Raw genomic sequence first — 14,406 nt, 5'->3', positions numbered from 1 at the left:
AATCCATCTAAATAAGGAAATAATGAAAAGCACATTTTAAATTTGTATCTCAGTCCTGATTAACCCATTTGAGTACAGCTGAGGTGGCTTACTGTTGAACACTGTTGCTGCATAATGGTTTTTGGGGGGTAAGCATTATAAGGTGGTGTCATTGCAAAAGGCCAAAAAAAGAAATGGCAGACTGGCTGCAACTCAGATATAGCTGATATTCTTGGTATGTTCTGAAGCCTAGGTTAAAACTAGTGTTAGGAGAAAAAAAAAAAATTATTTGCTTTTGAATTAAATTCTAGTAGAATTTTTGCTTACAAGCTGGTGTCTTTTTCAGCTGACTGTGAGGCTATTGCTGCCTCTGCAAGCAGTTGGCTTCTCTCTGTGCAATCTCTGAATCTCCTGCAATGAAAGCATTGTTAAAATAAGGTCTAAGACTGGGGCAGAATATTTTCCATACCTCACGTGAGAGTAGCCATAGCCTCAGGCATCCTTGCTGGTCTAACATACATAATACGGAAACAGCCTCATTGGTAAGCCATCCACAACTTTGTTTATTTATGTTTTTTTCCAAGGCAAGAGACATTTTTAAGGAAGATTTTATCAGGAAATCCAGCATAGCTATATAATTACTATATAGCCCTGTTGAAGATTATGTAATAATTAATACTTGTAAGGCTAGAGTTAGAAAGTGCTTTTCAGATGTCATCACACTCTACATTGGAATTAAATATTAATTCAAATGACATAAAGGGATAAAAGCAAAACATGGGTTTTTTCAGCTCATTGCAGGGGTTTTATTTATTTCATTGAGATTCTTTAGTGCATAAAATGTGTATGACAACTAGAAACTAGCAATTAATAAATAACACCGAAGCATTAGTGGCCAGGTTTTGCCAGTATAAATGTCTGTTGCATTTTTATGTGCTAATTCTTACAGTGATAGACCTGGAAGAGACTTCAGTAAAAGTGAACAGGTGGATGACACTGGCATACCTTTTACCCTCAATGCTCTTTTAGTTTCTGGAACAGACTTCAGAGGACTTCATTAAAGCATTTAGAAGGTTTCCAGGTTATGTGATCTGATTCTCTTTCATCATTATTTTCTTGAAACATAAAAACAGAAGACTGATCTGTAAGCATTTTGAAGCTAGTGGTGAGCAGTGGGCTCATATGATGTACTCATGTCTTGACTTCAGCTGTATCTCAGATATCAAAATTGTTCATAATAATAGGAACGTTATTGTAATAAAGTAAAAGGAACACACATACTGTGCCCATGAAAATGCTCTTGTGTAAACCTTTAAAGTTAAGTGTATATGTTACAATAGAAAACAAATGTCTACACCTGTTTTGAGAGAGAAAAGACTGCACAATCTTTGCCTGAGTTTTTGAAGTTTTAGCAGAGTTTTGTTCTGGACTTCACAGAGGCATTAAATCCTTAAGAGCTCTTGGAAGCATGAGTGAAAGTTCAACGCATTCTATACCATAAGTTTTCAACAAGCACATGGTGAAGACTGCCCCTGACAAATCAGACTATCAGCAATTGAGCAAATCTTCAAATTACCTTCCGTTCCAGAAACCAGCTCATTTGGGAAGGTGAAGATGATTCAACAACAGCTGTACTGCTGTGTGGCCATGGAATTATAAAAAATGCTGAACCAGCAGTTTATCTTGCAGGTTGGCTAAGTCAGCACAGCTGGGATCTGTACCTTTCCTCTATAGTAAGTTGACTATTTTAGATAGAAAGATGAAGGCAGGTTACTTTATGAAAAAGTAGAATTCAATCTTAAGACTCCTTAGCCTACACCTGGTCACCTGAGGAGGTGTCCAGATTTGCAGAGCTGCTGACCAGTGATGAGCTTCCCATGAGGTAACTGGGAGACTAACGGAACTGAACAGTCATGAAAACTTGGTCCCATAATGATGCACCTGCAAACTCCTTTTGGTAAAATCTTGGGCAAATTGCCTTATTGAGTAGGACAAAAATGTATTCCCTTCACAAGAGATGTTCCCTTGCCTGCAGTCAGTGACATTTATAGTGTAAAGTGACAATTAGCTGCAGTTTATTACATACCTTTTTCTGAAGGCATATTTACCTCCAAATTCTAACATGGTTAAAAGAGCAAATAATCCACATTCTTGTGGATTATCAGATCTCTGGACTGGCAGTGTAAATTTTAAATTTTTTCCTCCTGTGAAATAAATTACCCTACTAACAGCTATGTCTGTCCCAAAAGGTTTATTAGGAAAACCAGAGTTCTTGAAATTTTTAACCTACTACCTTGCACCTTACTACCAAATATTTTATTTTCCTCTGGCTTTATGCTTTTGAGTGTATTTTAGACAATTTCTGCTACATAATAATGGCTTTGGGGTTTTTGACACTGTAGTTGCAAAGGGAATCATTGCTTCTGGGCTTTTGTTGTTACTGTTGTTGCCGTGCAGCCATATCTCTTAATAGGAAAACACTCGTATCTCCAGTTCTTTTTGAAGGGAACATACATAGTAAAAGAATGAGGGCTAAAATTCAGCTCCCTCTAAGCAGGTATATTAGCTAAGTGTCTTTCAGCAGTCCAGCTGTAGGCAGTCACAGCAGCGAGCAGCAGGTGTTCCTTCAGTAAAAAGTGAAGGCATTTCTACCAGAAACCGCGGTAACCAGGAGGTGAAGGGACCATTTTATAATCACCTCCTCATGCAGTGTGGTTGTGGCTACTCACTGTAAGGGGTATTTCTGCTCTCTTTTCAAGATGGAATTTAACTGCTGCAGGTAATAAGTCTTGCATCTTGTCAGTCCCCTGCCTCTATTAGCACGTATTTATGGTTCCCAACACCCATGCACTGTCCCTGGGGAGCCTTTGGAGCTTAAGGGTATCTGCTCATTTTCTGCACATTTCTAGCTTTAATATCTATCACTGAACTTGGTCTCAGATGGACCAAATTTTAGCTTGTGGATTTGGCATTCTGTGCTAGAAAAATATTTTAGAAGCTATTTGTTCCTTGTCTAAGCTGCTTGCTTTTCTAGAAATTGAAAAATGACCCACAGATTTAAACGTCATGTGTGAGTAAGTGGTATGTATGCTTCAGGATTCAGGCTTTACTTGTTTCTTCGTGTGCTTGCTTTATTCCGTACACCTGAACACTTTTTCCTATATTCTGGGCTAGTTCATCACATTCAAATTGATCTCATACCCCAGTAACAATACCAGTTTTTAGAAGTGGTTTTCACAATAGGAAGGAGAAATAGAGGAACTAGAAAACTCTGGTTACAATGCAGCATTAAAGAGTCTAAGCCATTCATAAAAGCTGTGTGATGTTCCATTTCCTAATATGTTTTTGTTCCCAGAGCAGCTACTGCTGGTAATAGAAACAATGGTTGTAGTATACACAACCAGTCGTTTCTGTTGAGTTTTTTCAATAATGCATTTAATTAGCTAGGGGTTTGGATGGTTGATTTCTTGTTCTTATCTTCCTTTGCTTTCCATCTTCTGGTTGCAGTATGTTGGTGACCTTTTTTTTCACAGCAGAGATCTTTGATAGCAAGTACTGTATTGTGGAGCTAACGGGGTGTGCCACAGGCTTTCTGTTGAGTAGCACAGTACCTTCTCTTCAGACCTTCTCCTCCTGCAAGGAGGAGACTGCTGAGAATAACCTTTCTGCCTATTGTGCACACAGCTGTTAAGCTGATGCTTAGAACAATTATAGACTCTTTCTCCTCCTACCACAAGTCTCTGGAATCAAATTGTTTAGTTCTTCAGGACAATAAATCCCACAACCCCCACCTAGCCTCTAATGCTTTTCAATTCTTGCTGGAGACAATAAATAATTTATTAATATGTCAGAAGATATTTTTTTAAATGTCAAGAAGAAAAGAAAAATGGGATGTAGAAGAATTACTTTCTGAGATTTTAAAGTAGGTTTTGGGGTAGTTTGTTTTTTTTTTCCCATGTCCTGAATGTGAAAGAAGTTTAGAGGCTGCAGGTAAGAGTTGGACCCAAAAAGCAAGAAAATAATGTGAGAATATGAAGGGAGAGCAGGAAGTCCTGTCAAGCACTTTTAATTATGGTTGTCTTATTTGGGCAGTAAGATTGACAGGAGCATACTCTGCACTGCAGAATAGGGAATTTCTTCTAGAAGTACACTTAGAATCAAGCTTGAAAAACTTGTTATAACTCAGCTCTTTCTCTGGCCTGCAAAAAACCATTACTTTTCCTAAAGATTTCTTTTTCTTCTAATTTATTGTCTTTTTTTCTTTATGGAGAATGACAAATTCAAAATCTACGGGAATAAATTAGTGTTTAGGATCTCTTCCCAGTTGTAATTTGTGATTTCTGGATTTGAAATGTAGGAATCTTTAAATCACAGCACGAATTATGCCATATGTAGGGAAAAAAGAAATCAAGATTAAATTGTTGCAGGTTATCCCAGAGCTGTCAAAAAGAAATGAGTGTTACAATGTAGGGCCCAGCTGTCTTGTATCTCCAGTGAATCTGTGGGAAAGAAAACTGAATTAATGTATAAAGAAACTTGCTACATTGCCCCACAGAGTCTCAAAGATTCTGGCTTCTTCAAGGGGCTGAGACCTGTGTAGATGTGTAGACCTTTACTTTTCCTGCAGCATTACCAAAAATATGCTCAGAATAAATTTATTGAAACATCACACAGTCCTATGAAGACAGAATGCAGAGGAGCCATCTAGATTTTCTCCATTAAACCAGGATTCTTGAAGCAATAATGTTATTTTTTTTGTCCTTGATCAAGCATAATGTTAATAATGTGTTGTGAACTTGAAGGCTTTTTCCGGGACACTACTCTGTGGAAAACCATCTTTCCCTAGCCTGCTTTTAGCTATGCTCCTTAAAAGACAATAGCAACAGTAATTGAGCTGAGTATTTGTTTCAGATTTGAGAGGAAGGAAGAAGCTATACAGAGACAGTATTTTCCTAGAGTGAGTGGAATACTCTGATTCCTTATAATCAGTAGGAGAGGCTGGCACAAAACCTCTCCAGTTCTGTTGTGACTTTAATTGTGAAAGAAAGCTACATTGAATCCTAAAATATTAAAACACAAGCAAGCTAAACTTTCACCACAATATATTGTGATATTCAAAATTGCATTGGACCATGACTGTATCACATATCCAGGATGCTTAGGTAGAAGTAAAATGCTTGCTGTAAATTTCCATATGATGGAGAGCGATTAAACTATTGTTGAAGTTCAGAATGAAATCTCACAAAAGATTCACTTGTTCTGTGCTGTTAATTTAAAGAAGAAAGAAAAGTGTTCGGTTTTGCAGCTATAACATTAGCTTGAATTTAGTAATTTCAGAAACTGTAGCTTGAGATTCTGCTGTTAATTCTACTCTTAAGACCTTCTGACATTTTTTGTGTTCTAATAGTCATAGTTTCCTGTTGTTTTAAATGGCTTTTGCTCCTGTTACATGAACAATGAAAGCAATTCAAGGAAATTTATAAGGAAACGAAAACTATAAGGAGACCTACGAAACTCATGATGTATGCATCATTTTTAAAGACAGATAAAATAAGGGGGAAAATACATAGCTTCTTTAAATTATTTGTGCAAATTATGGGTGGAAAAACTGTAATTTGGAATTGCTATAAAGAAATAGTTTTTTTAAAAATTCAAGAGTTTTAGTCTATTACCTTTTTCTTAAATTAAAGTTATGTCATAACTGTAATGTTACTTGCCTAGTGAGTTGGTTTTGGCTTGCCTATAATATCAGAGAGTCACAAAGTCACAGAATGGTTTGGGATGGAAGGAATCTTTAAATACCATCTGGCCCAAGCCCTCTGCTGTGACAATATAGTAATAATATATTACTACGTTTTCCGCTAAATGCTCAATTTCGGAGTGGATGTTTTATTTTCAAAGGGAGATCAAAGTACACAACATGGATGCCAGACTGCCAAAATCTCTTAATGTATGGTTTGGTAATGCTTGAAGAGTGTTGGCTTCTTTGCTAAAGGAACATTAGGGCAATACATTATCCATTTGTTCTCCAATTAGCTTAGATTTAAGTCATTCCTCTAAATAAGCCCCTAATTGTTTACTGCAATGTGACAGTTCGGTAATGGATTCAGTACGGATGTTAAGCTTATAGTTTATATTGTTTACTCTTACTGGCTCAGTGATTTTAAAGCACTGGTTTAAAATTGGGGTGGCACACTGAGCACCACGGGTAAGATGTGTAGGCTACAAACAGACAGGACCAGGTGCACACAAAGAGATGTGGTTTTTTTCTCAACATTTTGCATTTCTGTAGCATTTCCTGTGAGCTGGTACCCAGCTTCATCATGATGCTGGAGGAAGCCCTGTATGTTCATGAACAGAAGCACATGGGTTGGGGAAAGCACTGCAGAGGATCTGCTGCCGTGGTACATCAGGTTTCTTTGCCACTTTCCCCACTGTTTTGCAAAGTGATACACTGCAGAAAAAAAACTATAATTTCTGTCTCACTTCAGGAACTACAGTTTAGGAGCTGGGCTAATTTGATAAATAGTGAACACTAAGAAAAATATTAGAAACCAGGAAAGGCCACATACTCCATTGAGACTCATTTCATTCCAAATACACCTTCCCTAGGTTATCATCCAATTGCTGAAAGAAAGAGTGATGTTATCCATTTTTTATAATTCCACTTCTGGGTATTATGGAGATAAATACCTAAGTGGTGGAGGACTAACTTTCTTTCAGAGCACTATTTCAGGAGAAAAATGCTTAAATGCAAATAGGTAGGATGACAGAAAAGAAATTGACCGACCCTAAATGAAAAATATGATGATAGTGATACAAATATATGTGTACAGTCACGGTTTCACAAAGTCCCCCAGAGACAAGCTTCCAATCATGAGACTTTCAGATAGTAACCTTTCATTTGATTTATTGTTTCAGGACCAATGCAGGAGACAATATATGACTTCTGGAGGATGGTATGGCATGAAAACACAGCCAGCATAATCATGGTTACTAATCTCGTAGAAGTGGGAAGGGTAAGTGGTTTTTTTACTTAAAAAGATTAAAGGCATCCAAGGTGTTTGCTTTTCAAAATTAAATAACAGACCAACAAGGTTCTTACATACTAAGTGTAGCACATAAAATATGTATGACTGCCTGTGCTGAGAGGTTCATTATCAATTATTGTTAAACATGCCTTGGATGCTTGGCTTTGTTACCATTAGCTCCATGAAAAGTAACTGATAAAGCTGTATTCTGTACAGCAGAATCTGCAAAGACTGACAGAGAGGGGAGGTGTCATATGGTTGTACATATCTCAGATATGCCATTTCTCTTAAGAAAGTCAGTACATTTGTTGCAGAACAAGGTATAGAATCATCTCTTCATTTTTTTAAGACTAAGGGGGTGTCATTCTGAAACAGATGTCTGAGAAAAGTAGCTAAACTATGAAATTGTTTGGTGTGGCTTGTTTGGATTTTCCTTCCTGAAAGCCTTCTGGACTAAAACAGAAAAAATTAGTTTTACACATTTGTGCACTGTTTGTTGATGAGGAGGTCATGTTGGGGAGCTGGATAGTAAAGGAAAGCTTGAGTTACCTCACTGATACTGTGTTATGCTCTTTCTTTGCTCGGTAACTTCTAAAGTAGGCCTCCTACTCTAGTAGTTATGGCTAATTTTGTTTTCAACAAGTATTGAATGGAATCTTTTTCTGTGTTTCACACAAATGTCAATGAGTGAGTCTTTTCATTTACTGCTTTGTCTGTGCACTGCTGTCTTAGTTCTCATCTGGGATGTTTTTTTCAAGAAAATTTGCTTAGGAATTTGGCATATAGCTTTCATTTGATATGAAAAGAAATCCCACTGCTTTTATGGGAACTATGGCAATTATTGTAAATTATTGTGAAGTGTTGAAATAAGAAGTCAAGTGCACGCATCTTGGAATGAGCAGCACAGTTTTAAGAGATGTTTTTAATTTCACACTGGTGGAGTGTGTGATACCCCCTCTGCCCTGTGGCATTTGCATTAGGAGAGAGCACTGTTTATGTGGTGTGAGTTGAAGTCCTTTTGAGCAAGTCCAGTTTTACAATCTCAGTTTATTCTTCTGTATGTCCTTTGTGAACGGATAATATAAATCCTAACAGTTAGATATCAGTGTGCCCAAGCCTGCTTACAGATCAGGTGCCAGTATTATTTTTAGATTTAAAGAAGATGGGGATTGTGACTGCAATTAACACCTGCTGCAGGAGCACATGTACGACTAATTGCAGAGACAAAGAGGGATCATGGAGGCTGCTTTCAAAATGCAGTCCCTTGAGTGAGGAAGAAGGTAGAAATAGCTGGATGGTCACGTATCAATTCAAAACTGATGGATTTGTAAGAATAGGAAGCTCTCCAGCAAACCTCTTTGTTAAAGCTTTATACACATTCATAAGTGCCCAAGAGAACAACTTAAAAAGGGATGTTTTCTGGGTATGAATAAACAAGCCTGAGAGCAAAAACAGCATTCTGCATGAAACCACATGCTGTTTTCCCAAAGTCAGTATTTGGAAGCGCCAATTAGAGTGAACTGTCAGATGTCAGCAAGGGAGACACCAGTCTTGGTGCCAGTGCTGGCAGCCTCTGCTCACAGCACATTCCCACAGCAGCAAGGAATGCTTTGTGCCACCATGGAGATTTCTTCAGGGTGCAAGAGTCCTAGTAGGATACAGATCTACAGCTTTGTTGTTTCCGTCAGTGGTAGAAATTACTATGTTCTCACTTGCTCTGGAGGCCAGCATAGGTGAAATCAGAGAGCAGAAATTAAAATGAGCTTTTAATGGAAATAAAATCGTATGAGCCACAGAACAGTGCACTCACTCCTCCATTGGTGTTTTTGTGCCACTCCCAGAGCTGGAATCATCAGCAACAAGGAGGCAAATTACAAACACACCATCTGTCCCACAGCCCCTAACACAAGCTCTGTGCCACCTTGAGTAGCAATGATTTTAATGGACTTTTGGTAGCATTCCTGTAGGGAAAACCTTTATAACCTTCCCAAACTTGAGGTTTTCTATTTCTATTGCTATCACTTCTATAAGATTTATAGCGGTTTCTTAGTTTTACTTTTTAACCATGTTGACCCATGGTAAGCCAAGGAGGAAAATTTTTTTGCATTTTCAGGAAGCAGGAATTTTCAGAATTTAACATGTTTGCCACACGGTGTACAGCCTTCATGAATTAATCATTGAGAGGGCGTATTTGTATTTGTTTTTCAGTACTGGCTGGATAGTCATTAAATCAGTGCTAGGAACTTGCTTCTTGCCCTGGAGCATTATGCATCAGGACTGTTTTAATTGCTGCTGGAGGAATCACCATGAGGCTGTCCCTAATACAGGCACCTGCTGCAAATGACTCAGTCCCCCATTACCCTCCAGCAGAGTCCAGGTACATCTGCCAATATCTGTCATTATCTGAGGCGCACTTGTCAGAACTGCACATCCCTTTAAGCTCTTGTGTATTCCAGTGAGGGACCCTTGTCAGTGTTTCTGGCACCTGCAGACTGCTGTGCACCTGGTATTTAAATGGCACCAAAATGTGTTTTGATTTTTTTCTCTCTTTAATGAACCCACCTGAGGGACATTTAGCTCTTCATCTAGTAGCCTGTTACCCAGTCACTCACATTTACACTGCTTGTGTGGAAATACAGAACTAGCTGGAGCTGTTACACTAATCCATCTGCCAGAAGTCTTATCACAAAATCTGCAGGGCTCCCTAAGGAGACTTTTGTACTGATAATTTAAGCTAATGATTCCTAAACATATTTAGTCAGTTTTATGAAGACCTCATTAGAATGTGACTGTTTATTAAAAATCAAAATGAGGTCTCACAGTCATTTAGAAAAAGCATTGCTGAGTTGCATGAATAGTTCTTTGATAAAGAATGAAGTGGTGCTTGTTAAGGTTGGTCTAGGTTGACAACAATTTTTACCAAAAAAAAATCCTAAACAAATAAACAGCTCTTGAAACAACCTTGAAAAAAAGGTTTCTGTCTTTTTCGTGCTGGGATCAACAGCTTTTCACTCACAGTGAAGTTCACAAAAAGAAAATGGCAAGTAATTAATGGTAATGATCCAAGAATCAGAATTTTCCAAGCCACACACTAATGGATAAAAAGCATAAACGAGAATCAAGACTCATATAATTACATCAGTGTGACAACAAGCTGTTTCAAAGTAATGTATTCTGGATTATATTAATGTAAGAGGCCTACATGCCCATGTCTGTAAACGGTGGAGGAACTGAAGATAGTGTAATTTCAGGGAGCATCTTTACCTGAGAGATTTAGCATAATCTGCTAGATTATTCTGTAAGAAACAAAAATTTTTACCCAGCAGTATGATGATGTTACAATCACACAGGGTGATCATAAAGGTAGACACAGAAGAACATCTTGCTTACTTCAAGATACCACTCTGGAGGGCAAAGTCCCAAAGACCCAGAAAAGCAGTGGGAATGGGATCAAAGTTTTATGTACTGGCCAAAGTGTCAGGTGGTTCTTGATTTGTTTCAGTGTTTTCACACATTGAAACATTTCTGTCTTCCTTGAAGAAGCATGGTAGGAAGATTTAGAATATATTCAATTGTGTCATCTAGCTGCCGCCTCCATCTTTGTTCTTGTTGGTTTGGTGCTACTACTTAGTTGGCAGAATCAAACTTGGCATGTCACGTTATTTGTCATTTTTCAGTAGTCGCTTTCTCTCCCACTTGCTTTAGGCAGAAGAAATTTAGTAATAACTGATTAATAAATGCTGAAATGCATTGGCGAATTTTAGTAGAGGTAGCTATAAATAAATGCATTGCAAGGACTTATGATTGTCTATCATGCTTTTAATGTAACAAAGTATTCACAAAGCAAATCACTATAAATAATTATAAAAAAAAAAACCTCACCCCAGGAGCATAGTAATTACAGTAATTAGAGTTTCTCAATTATTATTCGGAATTAGAAAACAGCCAGTGCTAATAGTGTTAATAAGCACACAAAAGACCCTTTTTGTGAAAGGAAGCAAGGTTGACTACAACAGAATGGATGTGGCACAAAGGGGGAAGGAAGGTCAGCCACAGACTGGTAAATATGCCTGTGCCCACACCTATGTCCTACCCAAGCTGCCTCTCCCTGCCATCTTATCCCTCAGGAGTGGTGAACTTTCCTAACAGTCATTTCACACTCTTCCCAGGTGACATTTCCCTCCCAGGAGCCAGAAGGGTTGTGTTTGCATAGGGGAAAAGGAAGAATACTCTGGTGGTTTAACTTTTCCTTGGCTTGTTTTCCTGGACCTGTGCTTGACATGTTTTGTACGTGGCACTTCTCTGCAAAAATGGGGATAATTTCAACTGTTCATGCTTAAAAGAGTTCCACATGACAGCGAGGAGATCCATACAACAGTCTTCTGACAGAGGGAATATCTCCTGATGCTGGCTTGCTATAAAAAACATTACTTGTAAGATAAATGGTGTCAGAAGAGGGTTGCTCTTCCTAGGAAAGCCTGTATGGTCACTGCTCTATGTTCATGTTTTTGGGTTCTCAGGATGTGCAGCACTGGTCAGCATTCAAGAGACATTTCTTAAACAGATTCAAATACATTTTCTTAACAAATAAAACCCAAAATTCTTGATGTCGTACCATATCTTATTCAGATCTACTTGATAGTTTGTGTTACCGACAGAGATTATACATGCAAGAAAAACTACTAAATAAAACCTTGTCCACAGTCTTCTTACTGGAAACAGATTAAAGAAAAAAAAAAAATCTTCATTGGAAATTTCAGCAGCAAAAAAACTGTGTGAAACTTCCAATGGACTTAACACCTGTGCTTAGAATGAAAATGGATTTTTTTTTATCACAAAGCTATTACAAAGTTTTTACTTATGCATTTTACAAGTTTTTGAGAATCTTCCATGAAGATGCTTCTAATAAACAAAGGTAAACTCAAATTGTATTTAAGATTCAGATCACCCAATACTGTGATCTTGCAGAGGTGAAACACAGTGACTCTCCAGCATGTCTCACAAACAGCCCGTTTGTATTTAGTATAAATGGAAGAACACTCTGTCTAATTGAAGCTGCCTCTAAATGTAATAAGCCAAATTGCCTACACTGGAATTAATTCAGGATACTGGTGTTAATGCTCCTTAGGAGGTGTGCCAAAGAGTTTGTATGCATACTGGTGACTAAGATTTCATTTCAACTTTTCTACTTAAAGAAGGAAACCACATTGTATAAATAAGAGGGGAAAGGTTGTTACATGAATCCATTTGCTTCCTCAAGATAACTCTAGTCCAAACTTCTTAAATATATAAATAGTGTCCTTCCCCATCCATTGAATTTTTTTTTCCTAATCTTGTTTACTCCCCAAAAATGGGACTTGTGCTTATGGCACATCAGCACAAGGTATTATATTCTGTTGTTATACTTTTGATTTCGCTGTAATTCCAGTATCTCTTATTGAGTAGAGGACAGTTTATACTTTTACAGAATATCAATAAGAAAAACAGAAAACCAATCAAAATTTAAAACTATTGTTAATCTTTCAAGTCAGTGAACCCTTCTAGTCATCAAAACAGATTTCATCTTTCTAGATTTTTAACCAGAAATAGTAGGCTTACATTACTGCATTATACACAGTAGAGGAGCAGCCCTTAGGGAAAATTTAGTTTGTTGCTCTCCAGGAAAGAGAAGGAAGGACTCTTTGGAATTGTCTAAAAAAGATGTGTCCAGGTTAGCAATGTTAGCATCATGAAGCAGAACATGAAGCTATAGGCATTCAGCACTGTCCCATGTCATACAGAGCAGACATGGGTTCAGCTCTCAGTGTTTTGTTGTATTCTCATCTCCAGTAAAAGCTATGTTTCAAAGAATGTTAATCAACACAGATTAATATCTTAATGCTTACTAATCCAATTGAGATAATTCACTTAGAGTAACGAACAAAAGAGGTTTAAGGATACACAAATGCACTGACCCCTTTGTTGGGCTAACTGAAGTGTCACCAAGGTGTAGGATGCAACTTCAGGTGCAGTTTGCTAAGAGGGAGGGCTTCAGGTTCTTTCTTGAAATGTCAGGGCTAGCAAAATGGCTTCATAATTGCAAGTCTCCTCACCTCAGCAGTCTCTTGAAATTATCTCTCAGTCTCTCTGTGAAGGGAGAAGGATCCTGGAGGCACTGACACACTTTTACTTTACCCATGTAGAGTTGTCTAAGCTAATATCAGATGATCAGGTTTTAGAGCCAGAAGGCAATCCACTAAGTAGGTGGTGCTCTGTACCCAGCTAATGGCATGATTTTGATCTTGGAATGGAAGCATGGTTCAGAGCACAGTCTGGGCTGCTCGATGTAGACACATCAGGTCCTTGGAGCACAGGATCTGAGAAACAGGCCCATGATTTCACAGTTGTGTCAGGAATTAAGACAGGCTTTGGGGAGCTCTAGCTAACCATCCTTCATCTTGGCATGGGACCACCCTTCTCATGTGTTCTGTGCTCAGCTTTTCTTCTCCAGGGATGTACTGAGACGCATAAAATTGCCTCAACATAAGCAGTGAAACAGATACAATCCATATTCCGCTGTTAGTATTATCAGTGGAGGCAGGTACACTGGAACAGCTTTACCTTGGGTTGCTTTACCCTAAAGCAGCTCTTCTACTCCAAATCTTCTTTATGGTCAAAGGAAGGTCACACCATGGGTTGGGCCTTAATTTTAATTTTATCTTAATTTCATCTAACCCACTCTGCCAGGTTGATGGCATGCTAACAGAACACTGAGTCTTAAGAACAAAGGGTCACACTCACTTTTTCAGGTGGAAAGCATTCATTTATGGCTGCTGCTGGGCATGTCCAGAAAGCCAGTTCTTTTGGGCAGAAGCTGAATGAGAGTGCACCCACCAGGCAACTTAGGGCTGCACTGTTGGGGCAGCTTAGAGCAGCAGAAGGTGGAGAGCTACCTCAGCTCTGAGTCGTCCCAAGAAGAAGTTAGACTGAGCTAGTAAAATTCATGGAGACATCTCTCCTTACCCTGGCAGCTGTGAACAACATAAAGACTTTTGGCTGACTTCACAGAGACCCATTCTTCTGATGGTGCCAAACAGTACCTCAAATATATTTCTCAATAGTCTTCCACATCTCTTTTAGAAAACTGTAGAATGAGGTATAAAACTAATAACAGACTTGCTCAAAAGCAAACAAAAGAAAATGAAAAAAAGGAAGACTGGGTTTTATCTCCTGTCAAAGGTTGTTTTATAACATATAAAATGTTCTTATATTGTAATACATTTTTTGTTTGAAAAGTATTTAAATAAAAATACTTTCAATTATTGGATGTTCTTTTAGTTCAAGTCAGCCAAATAAAAGTATCTGTTATCCAAGCTACATCTGTAAAATCTGTTAAAAATTTTACCAGTGAGCATGG

General features: G+C 38.1%; 1 protein-coding gene across 8 annotated transcripts in view; it reads left to right on the top strand.

The window, feature by feature from the left end:
- Positions 1–14,406, top strand: part of PTPRM (protein tyrosine phosphatase receptor type M) — a 440,735-nt gene that overhangs the window by 399,818 nt on the left and 26,511 nt on the right. For all 8 annotated transcript variants that reach the window (XM_041399233.1, XM_041399232.1, XM_041399230.1 and 5 more), the window contains one exon: positions 6,901–6,998. In XM_041399233.1, coding sequence (XP_041255167.1) covers positions 6,901–6,998 — 98 coding nt within the window. The remainder of the gene's footprint in view (positions 1–6,900; positions 6,999–14,406) is intronic.

Source organism: Onychostruthus taczanowskii, unplaced genomic scaffold, assembly GCF_017590055.1.
Source record: "Onychostruthus taczanowskii isolate IOZ18803 unplaced genomic scaffold, ASM1759005v1 scaffold16, whole genome shotgun sequence".
Lineage (NCBI taxonomy): Eukaryota > Metazoa > Chordata > Aves > Passeriformes > Passeridae > Onychostruthus > Onychostruthus taczanowskii.
The sequence above is the reverse complement of the archived record's forward strand: the minus strand, read 5'-3'. Positions and strand labels throughout refer to the sequence as shown.